This window comes from Bos indicus x Bos taurus, chromosome 6 (genome assembly GCF_003369695.1).
Source record: "Bos indicus x Bos taurus breed Angus x Brahman F1 hybrid chromosome 6, Bos_hybrid_MaternalHap_v2.0, whole genome shotgun sequence".
NCBI lineage: Eukaryota > Metazoa > Chordata > Mammalia > Artiodactyla > Bovidae > Bos > Bos indicus x Bos taurus.
Genome location: NC_040081.1, coordinates 90,040,397 through 90,061,218, shown reverse-complemented (window position 1 = coordinate 90,061,218; position 20,822 = coordinate 90,040,397). Strand labels below are relative to the sequence as shown.

General features: G+C 39.2%; 1 protein-coding gene across 8 annotated transcripts in view; it reads left to right on the top strand.

Annotated features, from left to right (window-relative positions):
- Positions 1 to 20,822, top strand: part of G3BP2 (G3BP stress granule assembly factor 2) — a 92,849-nt gene that overhangs the window by 58,157 nt on the left and 13,870 nt on the right. For all 8 annotated transcript variants that reach the window (XM_027544767.1, XM_027544772.1, XM_027544770.1 and 5 more), the window contains 3 exons: positions 17,396 to 17,514; positions 19,853 to 19,934; positions 20,639 to 20,812. In XM_027544767.1, coding sequence (XP_027400568.1) covers positions 17,420 to 17,514; positions 19,853 to 19,934; positions 20,639 to 20,812 — 351 coding nt within the window. In that variant the 5' untranslated portion in view covers positions 17,396 to 17,419. The remainder of the gene's footprint in view (positions 1 to 17,395; positions 17,515 to 19,852; positions 19,935 to 20,638; positions 20,813 to 20,822) is intronic.

Below are 20,822 nucleotides of genomic sequence, written 5' to 3'. Positions count from 1 at the left end.
TGCCCATTATCAGGATTGAAAGTTCTTCCCTTGATTGCTTTAAGTAAGACTTTTCCCAACATATTTTATACTGAGTGGGTATGGAGGTGAGGAATGACCCCTTTTCAAGGCTGGTTTTGATAATTACAAACTAGAGGGTTGTTCCTGAACTTAAATTCAGTAGAATTTAATTCACAGACATGACTCTTTCCACGGGAAACATTTAAAAGCTGACAGAACAAACAAGTTCCATCTCCTGGAACTCTGGACTGGCTTGAGCAGCAATGTAATCAGTTTCTTGATGGCTGTCCCTCAGCTTATTTTTATCTTTTAAATTCTAGATATTTTACCGTATGTTGATACTGTAGGTATGTTGGGATGACTGTTGTGGATTTCCTTTTATGTTACTGTCTTTTGTCTTTTAACTTCTTCCTGCAGTATCAAATAAACTAACAGTTGGACTTTAATTTTTTTTTACATTCTTGCATCCTGGGATGGTCTTCAAAAGTGGTAGTTCTTAAACAGATATAATGAAAACATCACTGTCCTAGGGAGGAGACCAGGTTTCAAATGCTCTCTCTCGTAACTGGGGGACTTTGAACTACTTTCCTTAGGCTCTTAACATTGTGGCTTCCTTTTCTGTAAATGAAGCTATTATCTTATCTATCTGAAGGAGGTAAAGGGATGTGTAGGTTACTTGTTTAAGGTTGCCTTAAAGCATAATATAAATACACACTAATTTTTGTGGGGCAGCATTTCCACTTCAGTGCTTGGTCACTTTTAATACTTTCTGAATTTAAAAACTCACCTCCTTACCTTTGGGGCCCTCTGAAAGAAAAGGCTTAATCCACAGCTATCTCTTATTTCTGTGACTGGTGCTTAGATCTTGTTTGTGATGCTTTCATTTCATGGTGCCACAACAAATTGAAGGTTGCTGCTTTCAGTAGATAAGCATTGCTGTTTTGATTGGTCAAGTCATTTTAAATAGAGACCCTTTGGTAGTTCCAAAGGTTTCAATTTTGATATGGGGTTAGCTGTTAAGAATGGGTATTGCAGTCCTTGCTTCAGTGACAATGGACCTGGGTGTGACTAGTGTGAGCCAGCCAGGAGTGAGGGGCTCTAGAGAGGAAAGGGTGGGATAATTATTCAGTAGTAGAGATAAGTTCTGTCCTAGCATAGACATAGCCTTTGGTAACATAGTTTTTGATAAGAAAACTGCATCCTCTTTATAGGATCTTACTTTTTTTTTTAGTAGAAAGCAAGATAGAGTACTACTTCTAACTTCACAATACTGAAAAATTATTTTTGTAGAATTTTTTCTGTTTTCCAAAATGTCATTTTCTTTTGGCTTCTTTTTTAAAAAACAAGATAACATGGGGTCTCAACTTTTTAGCAGTTTTTATTTTGGACTTTTTTCTTCTAAGTATTAAATTGTGATGGAATTTCATGTAATTAGTTGCAATAACTGAAATTCCCCATCCCCAACTGTTAGAGTTAAAGATACTGCAGTTCTCATCACTCCTTATAGATGGTGGTCAGAATATTCCAGGGTCTTTGAAGAGTGAATTTTCAATTCTGCACTTTGATGCTTAAGGGGCTTCCCAGGTGACTCAGTCATAAAAGAATCTGCCTGCAATATGGAGGGCCCTGGTTTGGGCCCTGGGTTGGGAAGATCCCCTGGAGAAGGGAATGGCAACCCACTCCAGTATTCTTGCCTGGAGAATACCCAGACAAGGAGGAGCCTGGTGGGCCACAGTCCATGGGGTTGCAAAGTGTTGGGCACGACTAAGCAGCTAACACTCACTCACTTTGATACTTATATATGGTTGAGGTGCAGCTAGGTGTTTAGCAGTTTAGTATAGCTAGATTTTATGATCATGTGTAGATAGAGCCATTTTATTACTGAGTAGAGAACGGAGGTGCCATTTCAGAGATCCCTAAGATTAAAAAGGGTTAAAGGAACACAGAAGTATTTCACTTGGATAACCTTATCTTTTGTATTGTATTCTACACTGATCATTATTTTGCAGTAGTAGATCTAAAGAATTAATTTCATTTTCCTGTCCAAGTGCATACATTGCCCTTCATGTTAGTGAAATCGTACTTTAGTTGCAAATTTTGTATTTCATTTTTTCCCCTTATGGTTTTAGCCTTTGACAATATTTTAATGACTGCATATGAACTGATGTTCCACAGTTGGGGTTCAGTATATTATTACATTTTTGGTTTCAAGACCATTAATTTAACATTGCCGCTGCTAAATCACTTCAGTCGTGTCCGACTCTGTGCAACCCCACAGACACCAGGCCACCAGGCTCCCCCATCCCTGGGATTCTCCAGGCAAGAACACTGGAGTGGGTTGCCATTTCCTTCTCCAATGCATGAAAGTGAAAAGTGAAAGTGAAGTTGCTCAGTCGTGTCCTACTCTCCGCTACCCCATGGACTGCAGCCTACCAGGCTTCTCCATCCATGGGATTTTCCAGGCAAGAGTACTGGAGTGGGTTGCCATTAGGCTATCAGAAAAAAAACAGTACTGTATCAGGTAAGTATACCAGATATTTTTAAAATTACCTCTTGGAAACAAAATTCCACTGTACCTTTGTATCTAGGCAGTAAGTTTCTTTATTTTTGTTTCTCTGTGTAGCTGCTCATTTTAAATTCCAGCATGGTAGAACTTTACTAGTCTGTTCCCCTACTCCACCTGCTCAACTTTATCTTCAATTAATTGGTAATATTTAAGCACACTCAAGATTTTAACAATAAATTGTCACTAATGTAGGCATAATGTCAGATTATTTTTGCTCTGCTAGTAGTGCTAAATTAATTTTCACACTTTCGATCTTTATTTTAGAGCCATGTTTTCGAACCAATAACATATATCTGTTATGGTTATCAAAAAACAAGTGAAAATTTTAAAGTGTTTTAAAATTACAAAATTAATTATACTCTTTTTAATACTCAATAAATAGTTTACCAGTGGTGGTATGAATTGATATGAAGTTTTTTTTTCCCCTAGATCCACAACACGTTTTATCTTGTATACTTCTTTTTGTATTATCCCTTCCCCCCCGCCTCCCCCCCGCCCCGAAGATGGGATTTGTAGCATTCTAGAATTTACTGTTTCTCCCAGCAGTCTTGATTCCAGCTTGTGATTCATTCATCCCAGTATATCACATTATGTCCTCTGCATATAAATTAAATAAGCAGAGTGACAGTATACAGTTTTGTGTTCCTTTCCCAATTTTGAACCAGCCTGTTGTTCCATGTCCAGTTCTGTTAATAATTTACTTCTTGACCTGCGTACAGGTTCCTCAGGAAACTGGTAAGGTGATTTGGTGCTCCTATTTCTGAAAGAATTTTCCACGGTTTGCTATGATCCACACAAAGGCTTTCTAGTAGTCTATGAAGCAGAAGGGGATGTTTTTCTGGAATTCTCTTGCTTCTTTCTATGATCCAACAAAGTGGTGGCAATCTGATTTCTGGTTCCTCTCTGCCTTTTCTAAATCTAGCTTGTACATCTGTAAGTTCTCATTTCACATACTGTTGAAGCCTAGCTTGAAGGATTTTGAGCATTATGTTGCTAGCATGTGAAATGAGTGCAATTATCTTGTAGTTTGAACATCTTTGGCATTGCCTTTCTTTGGGATTGGAAAAAAAACTGATTTTTTTCCAGTCCTGTGGCCACTGCTGAGTTTTCCAAATTTGCTGACACATTGAGTGCAGCACTTTAACAGCATCATCTTTTAGGATTTGAAATAGCTCAACTGGAATTCTATCACTTCCACTAGCTTTGTTCGTAGTGATGCTTCCTCAGACCCACTTGACGTACACCCCAGGATGTCTGGCTCTAGGTGGGTGATCACACCATCGTGGTTATCAGAGCCATTAAGACCTTTTTGTATAGTTCTTCTGTGTATTCTTGCCACCTCTTTTTAATCTCTTCTGGTTCTGTTGGGTCGTTATCATTTCTGTCCTTTATTGTGCACATTCTTTCATGAAATGTTCCCTTGGTATCTGATTTTCCTGGAGAGAGCTCTTGTTGTTATTCAGTGGCTCAGTTGTGTGTCCAACTCTTTGTGACTCCATGGACTACACACCAGGCTTCCCTGTCCTTCACTGTTTCCCAGAGTTTGCTCAATCTATGTCCATTGAGTTGGTGATGTGATCCAGCCATCTTGTCCTCTGTCGTCCCCTTCTCCTCCTGCCTTCAATCTTTGCCAGCATCAGGGTCTTTTCCAGTGAGTCAGCTCTTCACATCAGGTGGCCAAAGTACTGGAGCTTCAGCTTCAGCATCAGTCCTTCCAATGAATATTGAGGGTTGATTTCCTTTAGGATGGACTGGTTTGATCTCCTTGCAGTCCAAGGGACTCTCAAAGAGTCCTCTCCAGCACAAAAGTTCAAAAGCATCAATTCTTCGGCACTCAGTCTTTTTTACTGTCCAGCTCTCACATTCATACATGACTACTGGAAAAACCATAGCTTTGATGATACGGAACTTTGTTGGCAAAGTAATATCTGTGCTTTTTAATACACTGTCTAGGCTTGTCATAGCCTGTCTTCCAAGGAGCAAGCATCTTTTAATTTCATGGCTGTAGTTACCGTCTGCAGTGATTTTGGAGCCCAAGAAAATAAAGTCTGTCACTGTTTCCATTGTTTCCCCCGTCTGTTCAGAATGAAGTGATGGGACTGGATGCCATGATCTTCGTTTTTTGAACATTGAGTTTTAAGCCAGTTTTTTCACTCTCCTCTTTTACCTTCATCAAGAGGCTCTTTAGTTCCTCTTCGCTTTCTACCATTAGAGTGGTATCATCAGCATATCTGAGGTTGTTTATATTTCTCCCAGCAATCTTGATTGACAAGGGCATTTCATATGATGTACTCTTCATGGAAGTTAAAAAAGCAGGGTGACAACATACATACAGCCTTGATGTACTCAGTTTTGAACCAGTCCGTTGTTCCATGTCCGGTTCTACCTCTTGTTCTTGATCTGCATATAGGTTTCTCAGGAGGCAGATAGGTGGTCTCATATTCTTGTTTCTTGAATTTTCCACGGTCTGCTGTGATCCACACAGTCAAAGGCTTTAGCTTAGTCAATGAAGCAGAAGCAGATATTTTTTTGGAGTTCTCTTGCTTTTTCTATGATCTGACAGGTGTTGGCAATTTGATCTCTGGTTCTTCTGCCTTTTCTAAATCCAATTTGTACATCTGGAAATTCTCAGTTCACATACTTCCCATACTGAAAGAAGTCTTGCTTCTTTTCCATTCTGTTGTTTTGCTCTATTTCTATGCATTATTCACATAAGAAGGCCTTCTTATCTCTCCTTGCTGTTCTTTGGAACTCTGTATTCAGTTGGGTGTATCTTTCCCTTTCTCCCTTGTCTTTCCCTTCTCTTCTTTCCTCAGCTATTTGTAAAGCCTCCTCAGACAACCACTTTGCCTTCTTGCATTTCTTTTTCTTTAGGATGGTTTTGGCCACTGCCTCCTGTACAGTGTCATGAACCTCCACCCTTATCTTCAGGCACTCTGTCTACCAGATCTAATCCCTTGAATCTACTTGTCACCTCTGCTGTATTTTTATAAGAGATTTGATTTAGGTCCTACCTGAATGCCTGGTGGTTTTCCCTACTTTCTTCAATTTATGTCTGAATTTTGGAATAAGGGGCTTGTGATCTGAGTGAGCCTCAGTTTGCTCCAGGTCTTGTTTTTACTGACTGTACAGAGCTTCTCCATCTTCAGCTGCAAAGAACAGAATCAGTCTGATTTCAGTATTGACCATCTGGTGATGTTCATGTGTAGAGTCTTCTCTTGTATTGTTGGAAACAGTGTTTGCTATGACTAGTGTGTTCACTGGACAAAACTCTGTTATCCTTTGCTGTGCTTCATTTTGCACTCCAAGGCCAAATTTACCTGTTATTCCTGTACCTCCTTGACATCTTACTTTTGCATTCCAGTCCTATATGATGAAAAGAACATCTTTTTGGGGGGTTCTAGAAGGTGTTGTAGATCTTCATAGAACTGGTCAACTTCAGCTTTTTCGGCATCAGTGTTTGGAGCATAGACTTGGATTACTGTGATATTGAATGGTTACTTTGAAAATGAACCAAGATCATTCTGTTGTTTTTGATGTTGCGCCCAAGTACTGCATTTCAGACTCTTGTTGACCGTGAGGGCTATTCCTTTTGTTCTAAGGGGTTCTTTCCCACAGTAGTATATAAAATGTTCATCTGAATTAAATGCAGGCATTCCTGTCCTTTTTAGTTCACTGATTCCTGAGATGTTGATATTCACTCTTGTCCACTTCTGCTTGACCACATCCAATTTACCTTGATTTGTGGACCTAACATTCCAGGTTCCTATGCAATAATAATGCTCAAAATTCTCCAAGCTAGGCTTTATCAGTACATGAACTGTGAATTTGATGTTCAAGCTGGATTTAGAAAGGCAGAGGAACCAGAGATCAAATTGCCAACATCAACTGGATCATCGAAAAAGCGAGAGAGTTCCAGAAAAACATCTTCTTTTGCTTTATTGACTATGCCAAAGCCTTTGACTGTGTGGATCACAACAAACTGTGGAAAATTCTGAAAGAGATGGGAATACCAAACCAACTGATCTGCCCCCTGTGAAATCTGTATGCAGGTCAAGAAGCAGTAGTTAGAACTGGACATGGAACAGCAAACTGGTTCCAAATCGGGAGAGGAGTACATCAAGGCTGTATATTGTCACCTTGCTTATTTAACTTATGTGCAGTGTACATATTGAGAAATGCTGAACTGGAAGAAGCACAAGCTGGAATCAAGATTGCTGGGAGAAATATCATTAACCTTGAATACACAGATGACACCACACTTATGGAGAAAGTGAAGAACTAAAGAGCCTCTTGATGAAAGTGAAAGAGGATAGTGAAAAAATTGGCTTAAAACTCAATATTCAGAAAACTAAGATCTCAGAAAACTAAGATCATGGCATCTGGTCCCATCACTTCATGGCAAATAGATGGGAAAACAGTGGAAACAGTGAGAGACTTTATCTATTTGGGCTCCAAAATCACTGCAGATGGTGACTTCAGCCATGAAATTAAAAGATGCTTGCTCCTTGGAAGAAAAGTTATGACCAACCTAGATAGTATACTAAAAAGTTTTAATAATGTCTCATTAAAAAAGGGACATTACTTTACCAACAAAAATCTGCCTAGTCAAAGCTATGGTTTTTCCAATAGTCATGTATGAATGTGAGAGTTGGACTGTAATGAAAGCTGGGTGCTGGCAAGAATTGATGCTTTTGAACTGTGGTGTTGGAGAAGACTCTTGAGAGTCCCTTGGACTGCAAGGAGATCCAACCAGTCCATCCTTAAGGAAATCAGTCCTGAATATTCATTGGAGGGACTGATGTTGAAGCTGAAACTCCAATACTTTGGCCACCTGATGTGAAGAACTGACTTATTTGAAAAGACCCTGATGCTGGGAAAGATTGAAGGTGGGAGGAAAAGGGGACAATAGAGGATGAGCTGGTTGGATGGCATCATCGATGTGATGGACATGAGTTTGAGTATGCTCCGGGAGTTGGTGATGGACAGGGAAGCCTGGCGTACTGCAGTCCATGGGATTGCAAAGAGTCAGACACGACTGAGTGACTGAACTGAACTGAATATTGCAAGTTCCTATCCAGTATTGTTTTTTACCTTCACCATGAGACACATCCACAGCTGAGCATCATTTCTGCTTTGGCCCAGCAGCTTTATTCTTTCTGGAGGTGTTAGTAATTGCCCTTCCTTCTTCCCCAGTAGGGCTTCCCTGGTGGCTCAGAGGATAAAGCATCTGCCTGCAGTGCAGGCAGGGTTCGATCCCTGGTTTGGGAATATCCCCTGGAGAAGAAATGACAACCCACTCCAGTATTCTTGCCTGGAGAATCCCATGGACAGAGGAGCCTGGCGGGCTACAGTCCACGGGGCCGCAAAGAGTCAGACACGACAGAGTGACTTCACTTTCTTTCTTTCTTTCTTCCCCAGTAGCATATCAAATGCTTTCTGACCTGGAGGCATCTTCTGGTGTCATACCTTTTTGCTTTTTCATACTCTTCATGGGTTTCTCATGGCAAGAAATCTGCAGTGGGTTTCCATTGCCTCCTCCAGTGGACCATGTTTTGTCAGAATTCTTTACTATGACCTGTCCTCCTTGGGTGGCCCGACAGGGCATGGCTTATAGCTTCATTGAGTTAGGCAGGCCCCTTCACCAGGAGAACGCAGTGATACATGAAGGGGAGCATTAACTTTATCTTTTAGTAATACTTTGGAAACTCGTTTATGTTGTTGCATTTTGCGTGCTAAGTCACTTTAGTTGTGTCTGACTCTTTAGGACCCTATAAATGCAGCGTAGCCCGCCAGGCTCCTCTGTCCATAAGATTTTCCACACAAGAAGAATGGGCTGCCAACCCGGGGATGGAACCCATGTCTCTTAGGTCTCCTGCACTGGCAGGTGGATCTTTACCACTAGTGCTACCTGCACATTATCAGTAAATTATTATTATTATTTTTTTTTTAGTTCTACCAGTTTATTGCTACCAACCCGTGACCCTCCACCCTCATGCACACATGCTCAGTCATGTAACCCCATGGACTGCAGCCTGCCAGGCTCCTCTGTCCATGGACTTTTCCAGGCAAGAATACTGGAGTGGGTTGCCATTTCCTTCTCCATCAGTAAATTATTTTTATTGCCAAGTAGTATTTGATTATTTGGATTTACCACAGTTTGTTCATTCACCTGGCTAATGATCATTTAGTTGTTTTCGGGTTTTGAGTGTTAATAAAGCTGCTGCAAACAACATATAGTTCTCTGTGTAGACATATGCTTAATTTCTTTTGCATAAATATCTAGGAATGGAATTGCTGGGTAATATGAGACATGTATGTTTACTTTTATGAGAAACTGCCATACTGTTTTCCAAAGTGACTGTACCTTTTTTCAATTCCTACCAACTTTTCCCATCCTTGCAAGCACTCAGTATTTTTAGATTTTGATGTAAGCGTTATTAAAGGTATTTAGTGCTATGTCATTATGGTTTTAACTTCCAATTTAAAAAATATTTATTGGCTTTGCTGGGTCTTGCGCTTTTCTCTAGATGGAGCAAGTGGGGGCTGCTCATTGTGGTACGTTCTCTTGTTGCTGAGTGTGGGTTCTAGAGCACAGACTCAATAGTTGTGGCACATGGGCTTAACCCACCAGGCACCTCTGTCAATGGGGATTCTCCAGGCAAGAATACTGGAGTGGTTTGCCATGCCCTCCTCCAGGAGATCTTCCCAACCCAGGGATCGAATCCTGGTCTCCTCCATTACAGGCGAATTCTTTACTACCGTCTGAGTCACCAGGGAAGCTGAAAAATACTTGAGTGGGTAGCGTATCTCTTCTGCAGGGAAACTTCTTGACCCAGGGATCGAACCAGGGTCTCCTGCGTTGCAGGAGGATTCTTTACCAGCTGAGCTACCAGGGTTGCAACTAAGGGCTGGGGCAGCTAAAAGAAAAAAAAAAAAAAAAAAACTAGAGTGTAAAATATTGGCTTTCAAAATGTTTTGAAATTACATGATTAATGACTAAATTATTTTTTCACTATCATTCCCACATTGCATCAGATGGTAAATAATATGCCTGCAATTTAGGAGACCCAGGTTTGATCTCTTGGTTGGGGAAGATCCCCTGAAGAAGGGAATGGCTACCCACTCCAGTATTCTTGCCTGGAGAATTCCATGGACAGAGAAGCCTGGCCAGTTACAGTCCATGGGGTTGCAAAGAGTCAGACACAACTGAGAAACTAATGCACAATTGTCATAGCATTATATAAGTTTGTGTACAGCAAGATGATTTGACTTAACATACATTATGAAGTGATTATCACAATAAGTGTTTGACTATCCATCCTCTCATACAGATAAGAAATTATAGGAATAGAAAGAAAAAGTTGTGATGTGACCTCTTTGGATTTACTCTCTTAACAGCTTTCATATATAATATAGAGCAGTGTTAATAACTTAAATTGATCATGTACATTATATCCCTCATAGCACTTTTAGAAACTGTTGAAATACCTTTGTATTTTGGTAGCCTCCTTCTCTTAAGAGTATTTTGTGTGTTTTTTTTGGCTGTGCTTTGTGGCATGCACAATCTTAGTTCCTTGACCACGGATGAAACCCCTGCCCTTGGCAGTGGAAGCATGAAGTCATAATCACTAGACCACCAGGGAATTCCCTTTAGAAGTCTTCAGCATCACAGATTTGTTCAACAATTTTTTTTAATCCTCTTAAGTACAAAGGAATGATAGATGCTGCAAAGAATCTCTTGAGCATCTCCTGGAAGCATAATACTGCCAGGCTTTTGTTTAGCCTTAACTTAAGGAATCTTCCAAACAGGAGAGGGTTATGCCTGTGCACATGTACACATTACTAGGACTAAACATGTTAATAAAAAGAGCCAAAAGATGATACACATAGTACTTAGAAGAAGAAATGATTAGTCCTGCCTGAGGGACTTAGCTAAGAAAGCCAGGTTGGGTTGGAATAGGATCTTGAGTATATTTTCGAAAAACCCATGAAGGAGAATTGATGGTTTTGAAGAGATGGTCGTTCCCTAAATATTTTCTCTTTTATTAATAGTTCTGATTTGGAATACTCACTTCATCTTCTGCATGCCAGATTTCTGTTCCTGTTCCAATTCAAGTGGTACATTCTTTGTGGTAGGGCTATAGCATGTATCCGGAGAAGGCAATGGCACCCCTCTCCAGTACTCTTGCCTGAAGAATCCCATGGACGGAGGAGCCTGGTGGGCTGTAGTCCATGGGGTCTCGAAGAGTCGGACACGACTGAGCGACTTCACTTTCACTTTTCACTTGCATGCACTGGAGAAGGAAATGGCAACCCATTCCAGTGTTCTTGCCTGGAGAATCCCAGGGACGGGGAGCCTGGTGAGCTGCCGTCTATGGGGTCGCACAGAGTCAGACGCGACTTAGCAGCAGCAGCATAGCATTTATCACATTAGATAATTGCATTTAGGAATTCTTTCTCCCACTGGACTTGAAATTTCTTTGGTGCAGCAGATCAAGTCTGTCATATTCACCTCTCTTTTTCCTTTCATAGTTTCTGGCACTTAGATAGTATGTATTTAATAAATATTGAATGAGTTTGTATTGTCCCACCTATTTATCCAGCTGGTGTTGAATGAAGTAAGACAGTAGCCTAGAGTATGAAAATTGCAAGTTCAGGGAAAGATGCTAAATGGTATGATACTCTTGCTTATTTGCTCAGTCGTGTCTGACTCTTTGCAACCCCATGGACTGTAGCCCTCCAGGCTCCTCTGTCCCTGGGTTTCTCCAGTCAAAAATACTCGAGTGGGTTGCCATTTTCTCTGGGGGATGTTCCTAACCAAGGGATTGAACCCAAGTCTCCTGCATTGCAGGTGGATTCTTTACCATCTGAACCACTTAAGAGCATAGAATTTGTTTAGAGAGGTGAGAAGTGTAGTGGAAGGTACATTTGAAATGTTGATTAGGTCTGTGTATGTCAGCCTGGATTTCTCTGGAAGACATAATACTTCAAACTGAATGCACGTGTTTCAATTTTATGTGTACAATGATACAGAAGTTTGGAAGACTTTTTTTTTAATGAGGGCATTAAACTTAGAAAAATTGTTTCTTTTCGGTCGTGATGGATCTTTGTTGCTATGTTGTGGGCTTTCTCTGTTTGAGTGAGCAGGTGCTGCCCTTCCTTGTGCTCCAGCTTCTGAGGTGGCTTCTCTTGTTGCTGAGCACCTGCTCTAGGCGCAGAGGCTCAGTAGTTGTGGTGCACGGGCCTAGTTGCTCCATGGCATGTGGAATCCTCTCAGAACAGGAACCTCACCCCTGTCCCCTGCATTGGCAGGCAAATTCCCATCCACTGTACCAGTTTGGAAGCCTTTTGAGAAAGAATTGAAAGAGTCTGAATTTAGTGGGAAACAGAAAGGATGGATCAAATTCCAAGAGATTTTTGAGTTGTCAAGATTTTAGTTTGAAGCTTTTTAAAGAGGACAAGTCACTCTTTAAAAGGGCCCTCCCTCTAAAGAGGGCAAGGACTGAGCTTTAAAGCAAAAAAGGTGGTGGCATCATTAACAGAAACAAGGAAACTGCTCTATCTGTATAGAAGAGAGTGTATGTATTGGTTTACTTATGAGATCATGTGTACGTATTCAGCAAGGGGTTAAGGTGTCAAATTTGAATTCTAGCAGAGACTACATACAAATTGAGATAAATCTGGGAGATGAAGCTGTTTGATGAGCAGAAATTGCCACATTAGCAGACAGACCTTGAGAACTTTGCATTTTAATGAGAAGGAAAGTTGCCTCATGGTAGAAATCTAGAAGCGTTAGGAGGAGGTGAGCATCAATGGTGATGCAGACTGGTAGAAGACTGAGGTCATTGGATTTTTGAGAATCGTGACTTTCTAGAGAATTACATTTAAGGGAGAACTTGGATTATAATATTTGAGACGGGAGTAGAGAAGGGGAAGACTAAGATAGATGCAGGGTTAGTAATTTAGGTCAGAATATGATTAATAGAGTGCAGAGTGCATGATAGCTTCTTGGAAGAAAAGTTATGACCAACCTAGACAGCATATTAAAAAGCAGAGACATTACTTGGACAACAAAGGTCTGTCTAGTCAAAGCTATGGTTTTTCCGGTAGTCATATATGGATGTGAGGGTTGGACTATAAAGAAAGCTGAGCACTGAAAAGAATTGATGCTTTTGGACTGTGGTGTTGGAGTAGACTCTTGAGAGTCCCTTGGACAGCAAGGAGATCCAACCAGTCCATCCTAAAAGATATCAGTCCTGAATATTCATTGGAAAGACTGATACTGAAGGAAGCTGAAACTCCCAATACTTTGGCCATCTGATGCAAAGGACTGACTCATTTGAAAAGACCCTGATGCTGGGAAAGATTGAGGGTGGGAGGAGAAGGGGACGACAGAGGATGAGACGGTTGGATGGCATCACCTACTCAATGGATGTGAGTTTGAGTAGACTCTGGGAGTTGGTGATGGACAGGGAGGCCAGGTATGCTGCAGTCCATGGGGTCACAAAGAGTCAGACACGACTGAGTGACTAAACTGAACCGAGTGCATGATAAAAGTACTTTGAGAATTCAGGGGAAAGACAGGAACAAATAAAAAGATGTTTGAAGATACACAGGAGTTACAGGCAGAGTTAGTGAATGACCTCTGAGATAGTTGAGGTTCTGTTAAATAGTGTGGAAAGCCAGATGTAATCAGGTTGGTATCTTGATGAATAAATAGGATGATATTGCTTTTAACTGACAGGAAAAGAGTACCTTTTACACTGTACATTCCAGTGTGACAACAGTCTCCATATATTTATGTGTTTTGGGAGAAAGTAGGACTTTATAGGGGAATTTGACATTCTGTAAAAAGGTGTTAGATGATAATTGCTCTTTGAAGATGATTTGAGGCTAACAAAGGCTAACAACCTTCTGAAGATTCTTTTTGTACATAAGTATTCTTAAATCTTGGCTATCTTTGTTGAATTATATAGTCTTGTATGCTTGACTAAAGATCACTTCTTAATTTGTGAGTTGAGAGATCACCATCTCAAAAGGTTAAGATTTCTTCATGGCCTTAGTTAAAACCCTTTCCTTACTTTCATGTTCAGGGTTTTATTTTATATATAAACATAAGTGAAAGGACCCAAATCCCGTGAATTTCTTGCCTGTGACTTGGGTTCTTTTCTGTGAATGCATTTCCCCACTCGAGGGGAGAAAACTGAAAGATGGCAGTTGTTTGTGTAAGTAAGTGTAAGTGTTAGTTGCTCAGTTGTGCCCAACTCTTTGCAACCCCATAGACTGCAGCCCACCAGGCTCCTGTATCCATGAGATTTTCCAGACAAGAATACTGGAGTGGGTTGCCATTTCCTTCTCCAGGGCATCTTCCTGACCCGGGGATTGAACCTGGGTCTCCTGCTCTGCAGGCAGATTCTTTATACCGACTGAGCTACAAAGGAAGCCCTTGTAGCTTCCCTTGTTTGTGTAGAATACATAAATTAACCTGTTGTTAAAAGTAGAGTGAGGTTGCTTTCCATACCCCTCCCCTCCATACTTTTTACTTTCTGGTTAATGTAGTTTATTTCCCATCAGTCAATTATATTTTAGCCATCTAAATTGAGTCCATTTAAGTCAGTGTATTTAATTGGAACACCTTCCTCTATGTAACATCTTCATTTCATCTATATTCCCTTTGGGAGTCTACCTGTAACTTTTAAAAACTGGACTCTGCACAGCCTCTTCTGTATAGCTGTTTGTTTAGGCTTTTACCAGGTTAGCACTGCTTTATCTCATTCCCCATTCAAAGTTCACTTTTCAGGTTATCTATTTTTGAATAAATGTAATTTATTGACTAATCAAGTAAAAAGTTACCCCCACCGCCAGTTTCCTTTGCCTGTCTCTCTGATCTAAATTGATGATACCATGGCTTCATGGCCGTCAACTTCAGTGACTGTAAAGGTAGTGGGCAATGTGCAGCCTTTCTTGAACTTTGTTACAAAAACTCCAGTGTATTTTGACCTTTCTTTGATACTGATTTGTGTGACACTTTTTTTTTACTTTGGCTATACGTAGGTGACAAAAATGGCAGGTGAATGTGTACTTTATAAATGTGATGGGAAATTGGGTTAAGTAACAAAGTCTCACTGAAGAAAATCTGAAGTAGAGAAGAAAAAGAGGGAAAAGTGAGAATCCCCAAACTCAGAAACAATGCCTAATAGTGTTTTTTTGTCATTGACCTTTGAACAGAACTGTTTTGTACATAATATTTTATTCAGAGGGTAAGTTAGTATTTTGCCACAGCTTAACATCAGTTGTTAACAGTAGTAGTAAATGTGCATAATTTCCACATTTTTGTTGTTTTATAAAATTTTACTAGATAAATCTCCTGTTCCTCAACCTTGCCTGTCATTCTTAATAAAAATACTATGTCTTTTTTCTTCATTACTTTTTAAGACTGTTTATTTGGCTGTGTCTTCGTTTTGTCGTAGAGGAGCTTTCCTTGTGCTTGGGCTTTCTAGTTGTGGTGCGTGGGCTCAATGGTTGCAGTGCTCAGGCTTAGTTGCTCTGTGACAGGTGAGATCTTAGTTCCCAAACCAGGGATCAGCCCCATCCCCTTGCATTGCAAGGTGGATTCTCAAACATTGAGCCATGGGGGGAAGTCCCTGCTTCATTTCTTTAAACATAGCAAGTAAGTCTCTTTATGCATCAGGATTTGTTAATTCTTATTGTTGGAGGTTTTTAGGTTTGGGGGAAACTAATGGCACCTGAAATGACTGTGTCTGACTTTGCTTTGTGCTTTAATTTTTTTAAATGAGTTGATTTAATTGTAGGTGGCACAAAATTTAAGGTAGAGCAAAGATTGAAGAACAGACTGCCTGGATTCTAGGCTGGGTTTACTTTGACCTCACAACTAGGATAGAAATGACTAAAGGAGAACTGAAGGGATAAGCCACTGTGAACATTTCTTTTCTTGAATGTGCCACGGGCTCCAAGACAGCATTTTATTCTAGCTTATTTGTTGTTTAGTTGTCAAGTCATGTCCAACTCTTTTGTGACCCCATGGACTGTAGCCTGCCAGGCCCCTCTGTCCATGGGGTTTGGATTTCCCAGACAAGAATACTGGAATGGGTTGCCATTTCCTCCTCCAGTGGATCTTCCTGTTCCAGGGATTGAACCCACTACTCCTGCATTGGCACATGGATTCTTTACCACTGAGCCACCAGGGAAGCCTTTTATTCTAGTTATAGGTGGCAAAAAAATGTTATGGAAGAGAATGCAGGGTTTAAACAGCAGTGGAAGTAAGGATTACCATCACCTGAGGCATAAGGAACAGCTTTTTGCCAGATTTCCAAATTCTGCCTGTGGCCCAGGGCACCTTCCGCATGGCCTTCGCTTTTAGCTCCTCCAGCTTCTCTGCTCCTCTTTTTGTTACTGCTTGAAGCCTTACCTTCCTCTTCCATCTCCTTTGCCTGTTTCTCGGCTATTTCAAGGACTTCTTGCAACTGCTCCTCCCCCCAGACCCTGGCACTGGAAAAGAATTTTTTTTTTTTAATATCAACTGAGATTTTCAAGACAATCGCAAAAGGAGAAACAGGGAAACTAATACAGCATTGTGTAAAAATTGAGTTGGGAGTCACCAGGATTAATTTAATAGAGTTTTATCTGTAGGTTCCTTTATGGCTGGTATCTGAAAAAGCATCACAGTTGTAATGATAATGGTGGGTTATCTTTGTGAAATTTTTTAAAGGGGGACCTACTTTGAGGGAATTCCCTGGCAGTCCAGTGGTTAGGACTTCTCGCTTTCACTGCCGAGGGCATGAGTTTGATCCTTGACAGGGAGCTAAGATCCAGCAAGTTTAGTGCAGCAGAAAAACCCATGTTGAAGTTTATTTGTTAACAGGAATTTAAACTGCATCTTGATTTGCTCAGTAATTTCACACACACAAACGTGTGTATATATGTATTTAAACTAGTGATACTCATATTTTCTCTTTTTTCTTCCCATTTCTCTTAATTCCTAGTGTTATGACTTTTACTGTTTGGAGGGCTATAGACATAAATTATTTACTTTAAATGATGAAAGATTATGTTTCTATTTTTATTTTTTACTTGTTTATCTTTGAGAGTTGGGGCTTAGAGGTACGTTTAGGTCACACCTAAGCCATTCTGTTCCCTATTTGCTTGTCTGTATTCCATGATAGATTATAAACTCCGAGGGCTAGAGTCCTGTTCACTGAGGTATCCCACTTCCTATGAACAGTGCCTGACATGTAGTTAGATAATTAATAGCAAGAAAGGTTGAAAAGACACACACAAAATGTGAAACACCATTATCTGAGTATTTAGAGTATTGCTGATTTTTAATGGTAATTGTTATCATTTTGAAACAGTGCAATTAATCCCTAGAAGGCTAGAGTATTACATAAAGAAGACAAAAGCTAGTGCTGTCTATAAGTATGATCTCCCAAGCCCTGAGTTGTGCCCTCTGCCTAGTTTCCAAAAACAAACCATTAGAGTCTAAGAATGTAGGAGATAATGTTCCCCAAAGGAAAAATATACTATGAGTAAAAAGACTTTATTATGGTGCCACCTAGTCTGAGACAGCACTGGACATGCCACTTCCCCTTGTATTGAGACATAGGGAGATCAAGAAATAGAGACATAGAGATAAAGAGGAAATGGCAAATGTTGGAGGTTATAAGTAGTTATTGGGAATTTATTATTTTACTGTTATTTTTTAATAAGTGATATTTTGTTTTCATTTGAATGTCTAAGAAAATTTGCTTCATGGTATTTAACAAAGATGACTTTTAAGAATTATTATTCCTATGTTTGTTTCCCTAGTATTTGACATTGTGCAGCAAAGAAATGGTTATGGAGAAGCCCAGTCCGCTGCTTGTAGGGCGGGAGTTTGTGAGGCAATATTATACTTTGCTGAATAAAGCTCCAGAATATTTACACAGGTAAATTTTAATTGGATTATTTACTATTTTTATTTACTTTTATTTTCTTGAATATGACTACATATAAATTTTGTCTTTCCTGTCTCCTCGTGTCCTGACAAGTATCTTTACAAACCTCATGCAATATTTTAACAAACTGATGACATAAAACCCATCTTTTTCAAGTTTCCTCCTTGAATGAAATCTACAGTAAGAAAAACACTTACCAGATCCCATTATATAACACATTCACATCTATATACCCACTTACACATACACAATTACATAGTCTGGTATTTTATGTTTCTTTCTTTCTTTTTTAAACCACAGACTTTACCAACTAATGGGTTCTAGTCTTGATGGAAATCACAGGTTAAGTTGTTTCGTTTGGTTTTTGTGTGGTTTTTAAAAGTTCTCTGTAGCAGTGTTAGGAAATGAATCAGTTAATTGATTTCATTTGTGAAAATTCCTTCAGATTGATTCACAAGAGAATATTCCTTTGTGAGATGGCAACAGTAGCCTTGTTTACTAGTTTGGCAAGACATGTATGAGCTTACTTTTTTCTGGAGATTGAAATGAAATTGATTTATATTATGAGTAGTATTTATAATTTTTGTTCTACCTGTTGTATTTTTTAGTAGGTCAAAGATAAGTGAGACCTTTGTAAGGATTAGGCTGTGCCAGCGTTTATTGTAGAACACACTAGCCAGATGTGTACTTCTGTGTACTTAAGGAGAAGTACGTCATTGCTGCTTCGTATGGGAAAGAATGTTAAAGGACTTTTCTCTTTTATATATAGGTTCTCTTTATAAATGTGCTGGGCATTCTAAAGTTCTATTTTGCATTGTGCCCTGCCATTGTTAAGCATGTGTGTAATATTCCCTATGTTATTCCAGGAGACATTTTTAGATAACTAACACTGCCCCCACCCCCCAAAAGAATCAGTACCTGTACATTTTTCTGATTATAAAAATAGAAACATTCCTGTTGACAGTATATGTGAGTTTGAGGGAGAATGGAATTATTAAGGCTTTTCATTATCTGAAATTTTGTCTTCACAGTGTAGGTATTAGCATTTTTAACTTTTCCTTTTTATAACAAGGAAAAACAAGACTCTCTACCATAATTTCAGGTAACAGCACAGACTTCTGTTTTATACTTAGCTTGTATAGCAGATTTCCCTATTAATAAAACATTTAAGTTTGTTTAAAATTTTTCAGTTACTAACACGGTAGTGCATATCCTTTCTTATACGTGCATTTTTGTGCATCTTTCTAGTTGTTTCCTTAGGATAACTTCCTAGAAATAGAACTGTTAAATCAAAGGTATGATTTTCTCTAAAGCTTTTCTTATGCACACTTAACAGCCAAATTGTCCAAATGATAACTGTATACATGCTTGCCAGTAGTACATGGCAGAGAACAGTGTAAACAGAAAAAAAATATGGGTAGTGGTTAAAAGCATGGGCTCTGGAGTCAGCTGCTCTGACTTGATAGGTGTGTAACATTTGAGGAGTTAATTTAACCTCTTCTGAACTTCAGTTTGTTCATTTAGATAACAGCACTTAGGTTAGTCCTGAAGTTGTTAGACTAGAATGAATCAATACATGTGTAGTGCACTGAGAATGTTGTTTGTCATAGAGGAAGTCTTCATGTTTTATTGCAGTAGGAGCTGAGTTCTCTTTATGAGAAAATTAATTTTGCATATTTGATAACCTTAATTTAGGAAGATCTCCTAGTTGCTTTATGTTAATACCAGAGAAACACTAATTTATCATGTACTTAAGAGCAGTATAAAAATATTGAGATATTAGATGCTAAAATTATATATATATATATATTAAACTTGATCTCTGAATTATTTCAATTAATTTAAATCTAAACTTTTAACCTTAGCCTTTGGAATTAGTAGTCATTTGGAACTCTTAGTAGAATGAATGTTAAATAGTATCTGATTCCAAACAGATCTAAACAACTGAGTTTTTATATTTGACAAAAATGGGTAAATAAATAGCAGCATCAGTATTTAGAATATATTTTGAATGTCTCATTTTCCCACTTAACAGCATATAGATAACAGTAAGATGAGAATAGCTAAAGACAGCATAACTAATAGCCAGGCACACTAAGAATTCTATGTCATTGCTCATTTAATCCTTATAATAACTCTGTGGAGAAGTCACTCTTGTTCCAAGTTACCAAGGAAAGTGAACTTGAAGACTGTAAGTCTCAAGGTTACACAGCTAATGAGTGACAGAGCTAGAGCTGGAAACTAGCTCTGGTTAATACCGGGACTCTACTCCCTCTTAGACGTCTTTCTCTTCATAACTTTATGTTAATCATTATCAATGCTTTTTCAGGTTTTATGGCAGGAATTCTTCTTATGTTCATGGTGGTGTAGATGCTAGTGGAAAGCCCCAGGAGGCTGTCTATGGCCAAAATGTAAGTGTCAATTTCATATACATATTTAAGGTTATTTTAACTTATTTAAACTTTAACTTAAGTTAAGATTATTTTAAGTTAGAGAGTTGGAAAATAGCCTTCTTGTGCCCATGGATTTCTTCTTGAGTGTGATCAGTTAGCTGTGCTAAAATTTATGTTGCAATACCTGTCAAATGTGCTTTGAGTTCTTATAAACATTGATTTTGTAGGAAGCACAGTATTAACATTGGCATGGATACAAAAGAGAAAATGGGACATTTTTATATCACTGGTGTATTTTATACCTGAAACAGTTGAGACAGTGTATAACATTTATAGAAATGTGGGCTAAACCTTATGTTACAGGAGTGAGTAGAAATATATTCCTTATGACTTTGTAGAGGATGTGGGATTTCAGCTAGTCTCTGAATTATAGGATTGGCCTTACCAAACAAGAGGAAATTGAAAGAAGAAATGCAGACAGCAGTAAAGTAAAACCACATGTGAGGTCATGTAGTAGTCAACATAGTTTATGGAGCATGGGTCTGTCAGTAATGCATAGCATGGTGGAATGGATTCAAATGAGGCAGAGAGATTAAGTAGTTAGTATTCTAGAGTTGTTAGGAAATCGGTGGAAGTCTGTAGTGTTGAATAGGTAACTTAGTATTAAAAATGTAATGCAATATCATGAGTTTATATTTCCTCTCCACCTTCTCCTAATAAAGGATATACACCACAAAGTATTATCTCTGAACTTCAGTGAATGTCATACTAAAATTCGTCATGTGGATGCTCATGCAACCTTGAGTGATGGAGTAGTGGTCCAGGTCATGGGTTTGCTGTCTAACAGTGGACAACCAGAGAGGAAGTTTATGCAAACCTTTGTTCTGGCTCCTGAAGTAAGTTTTC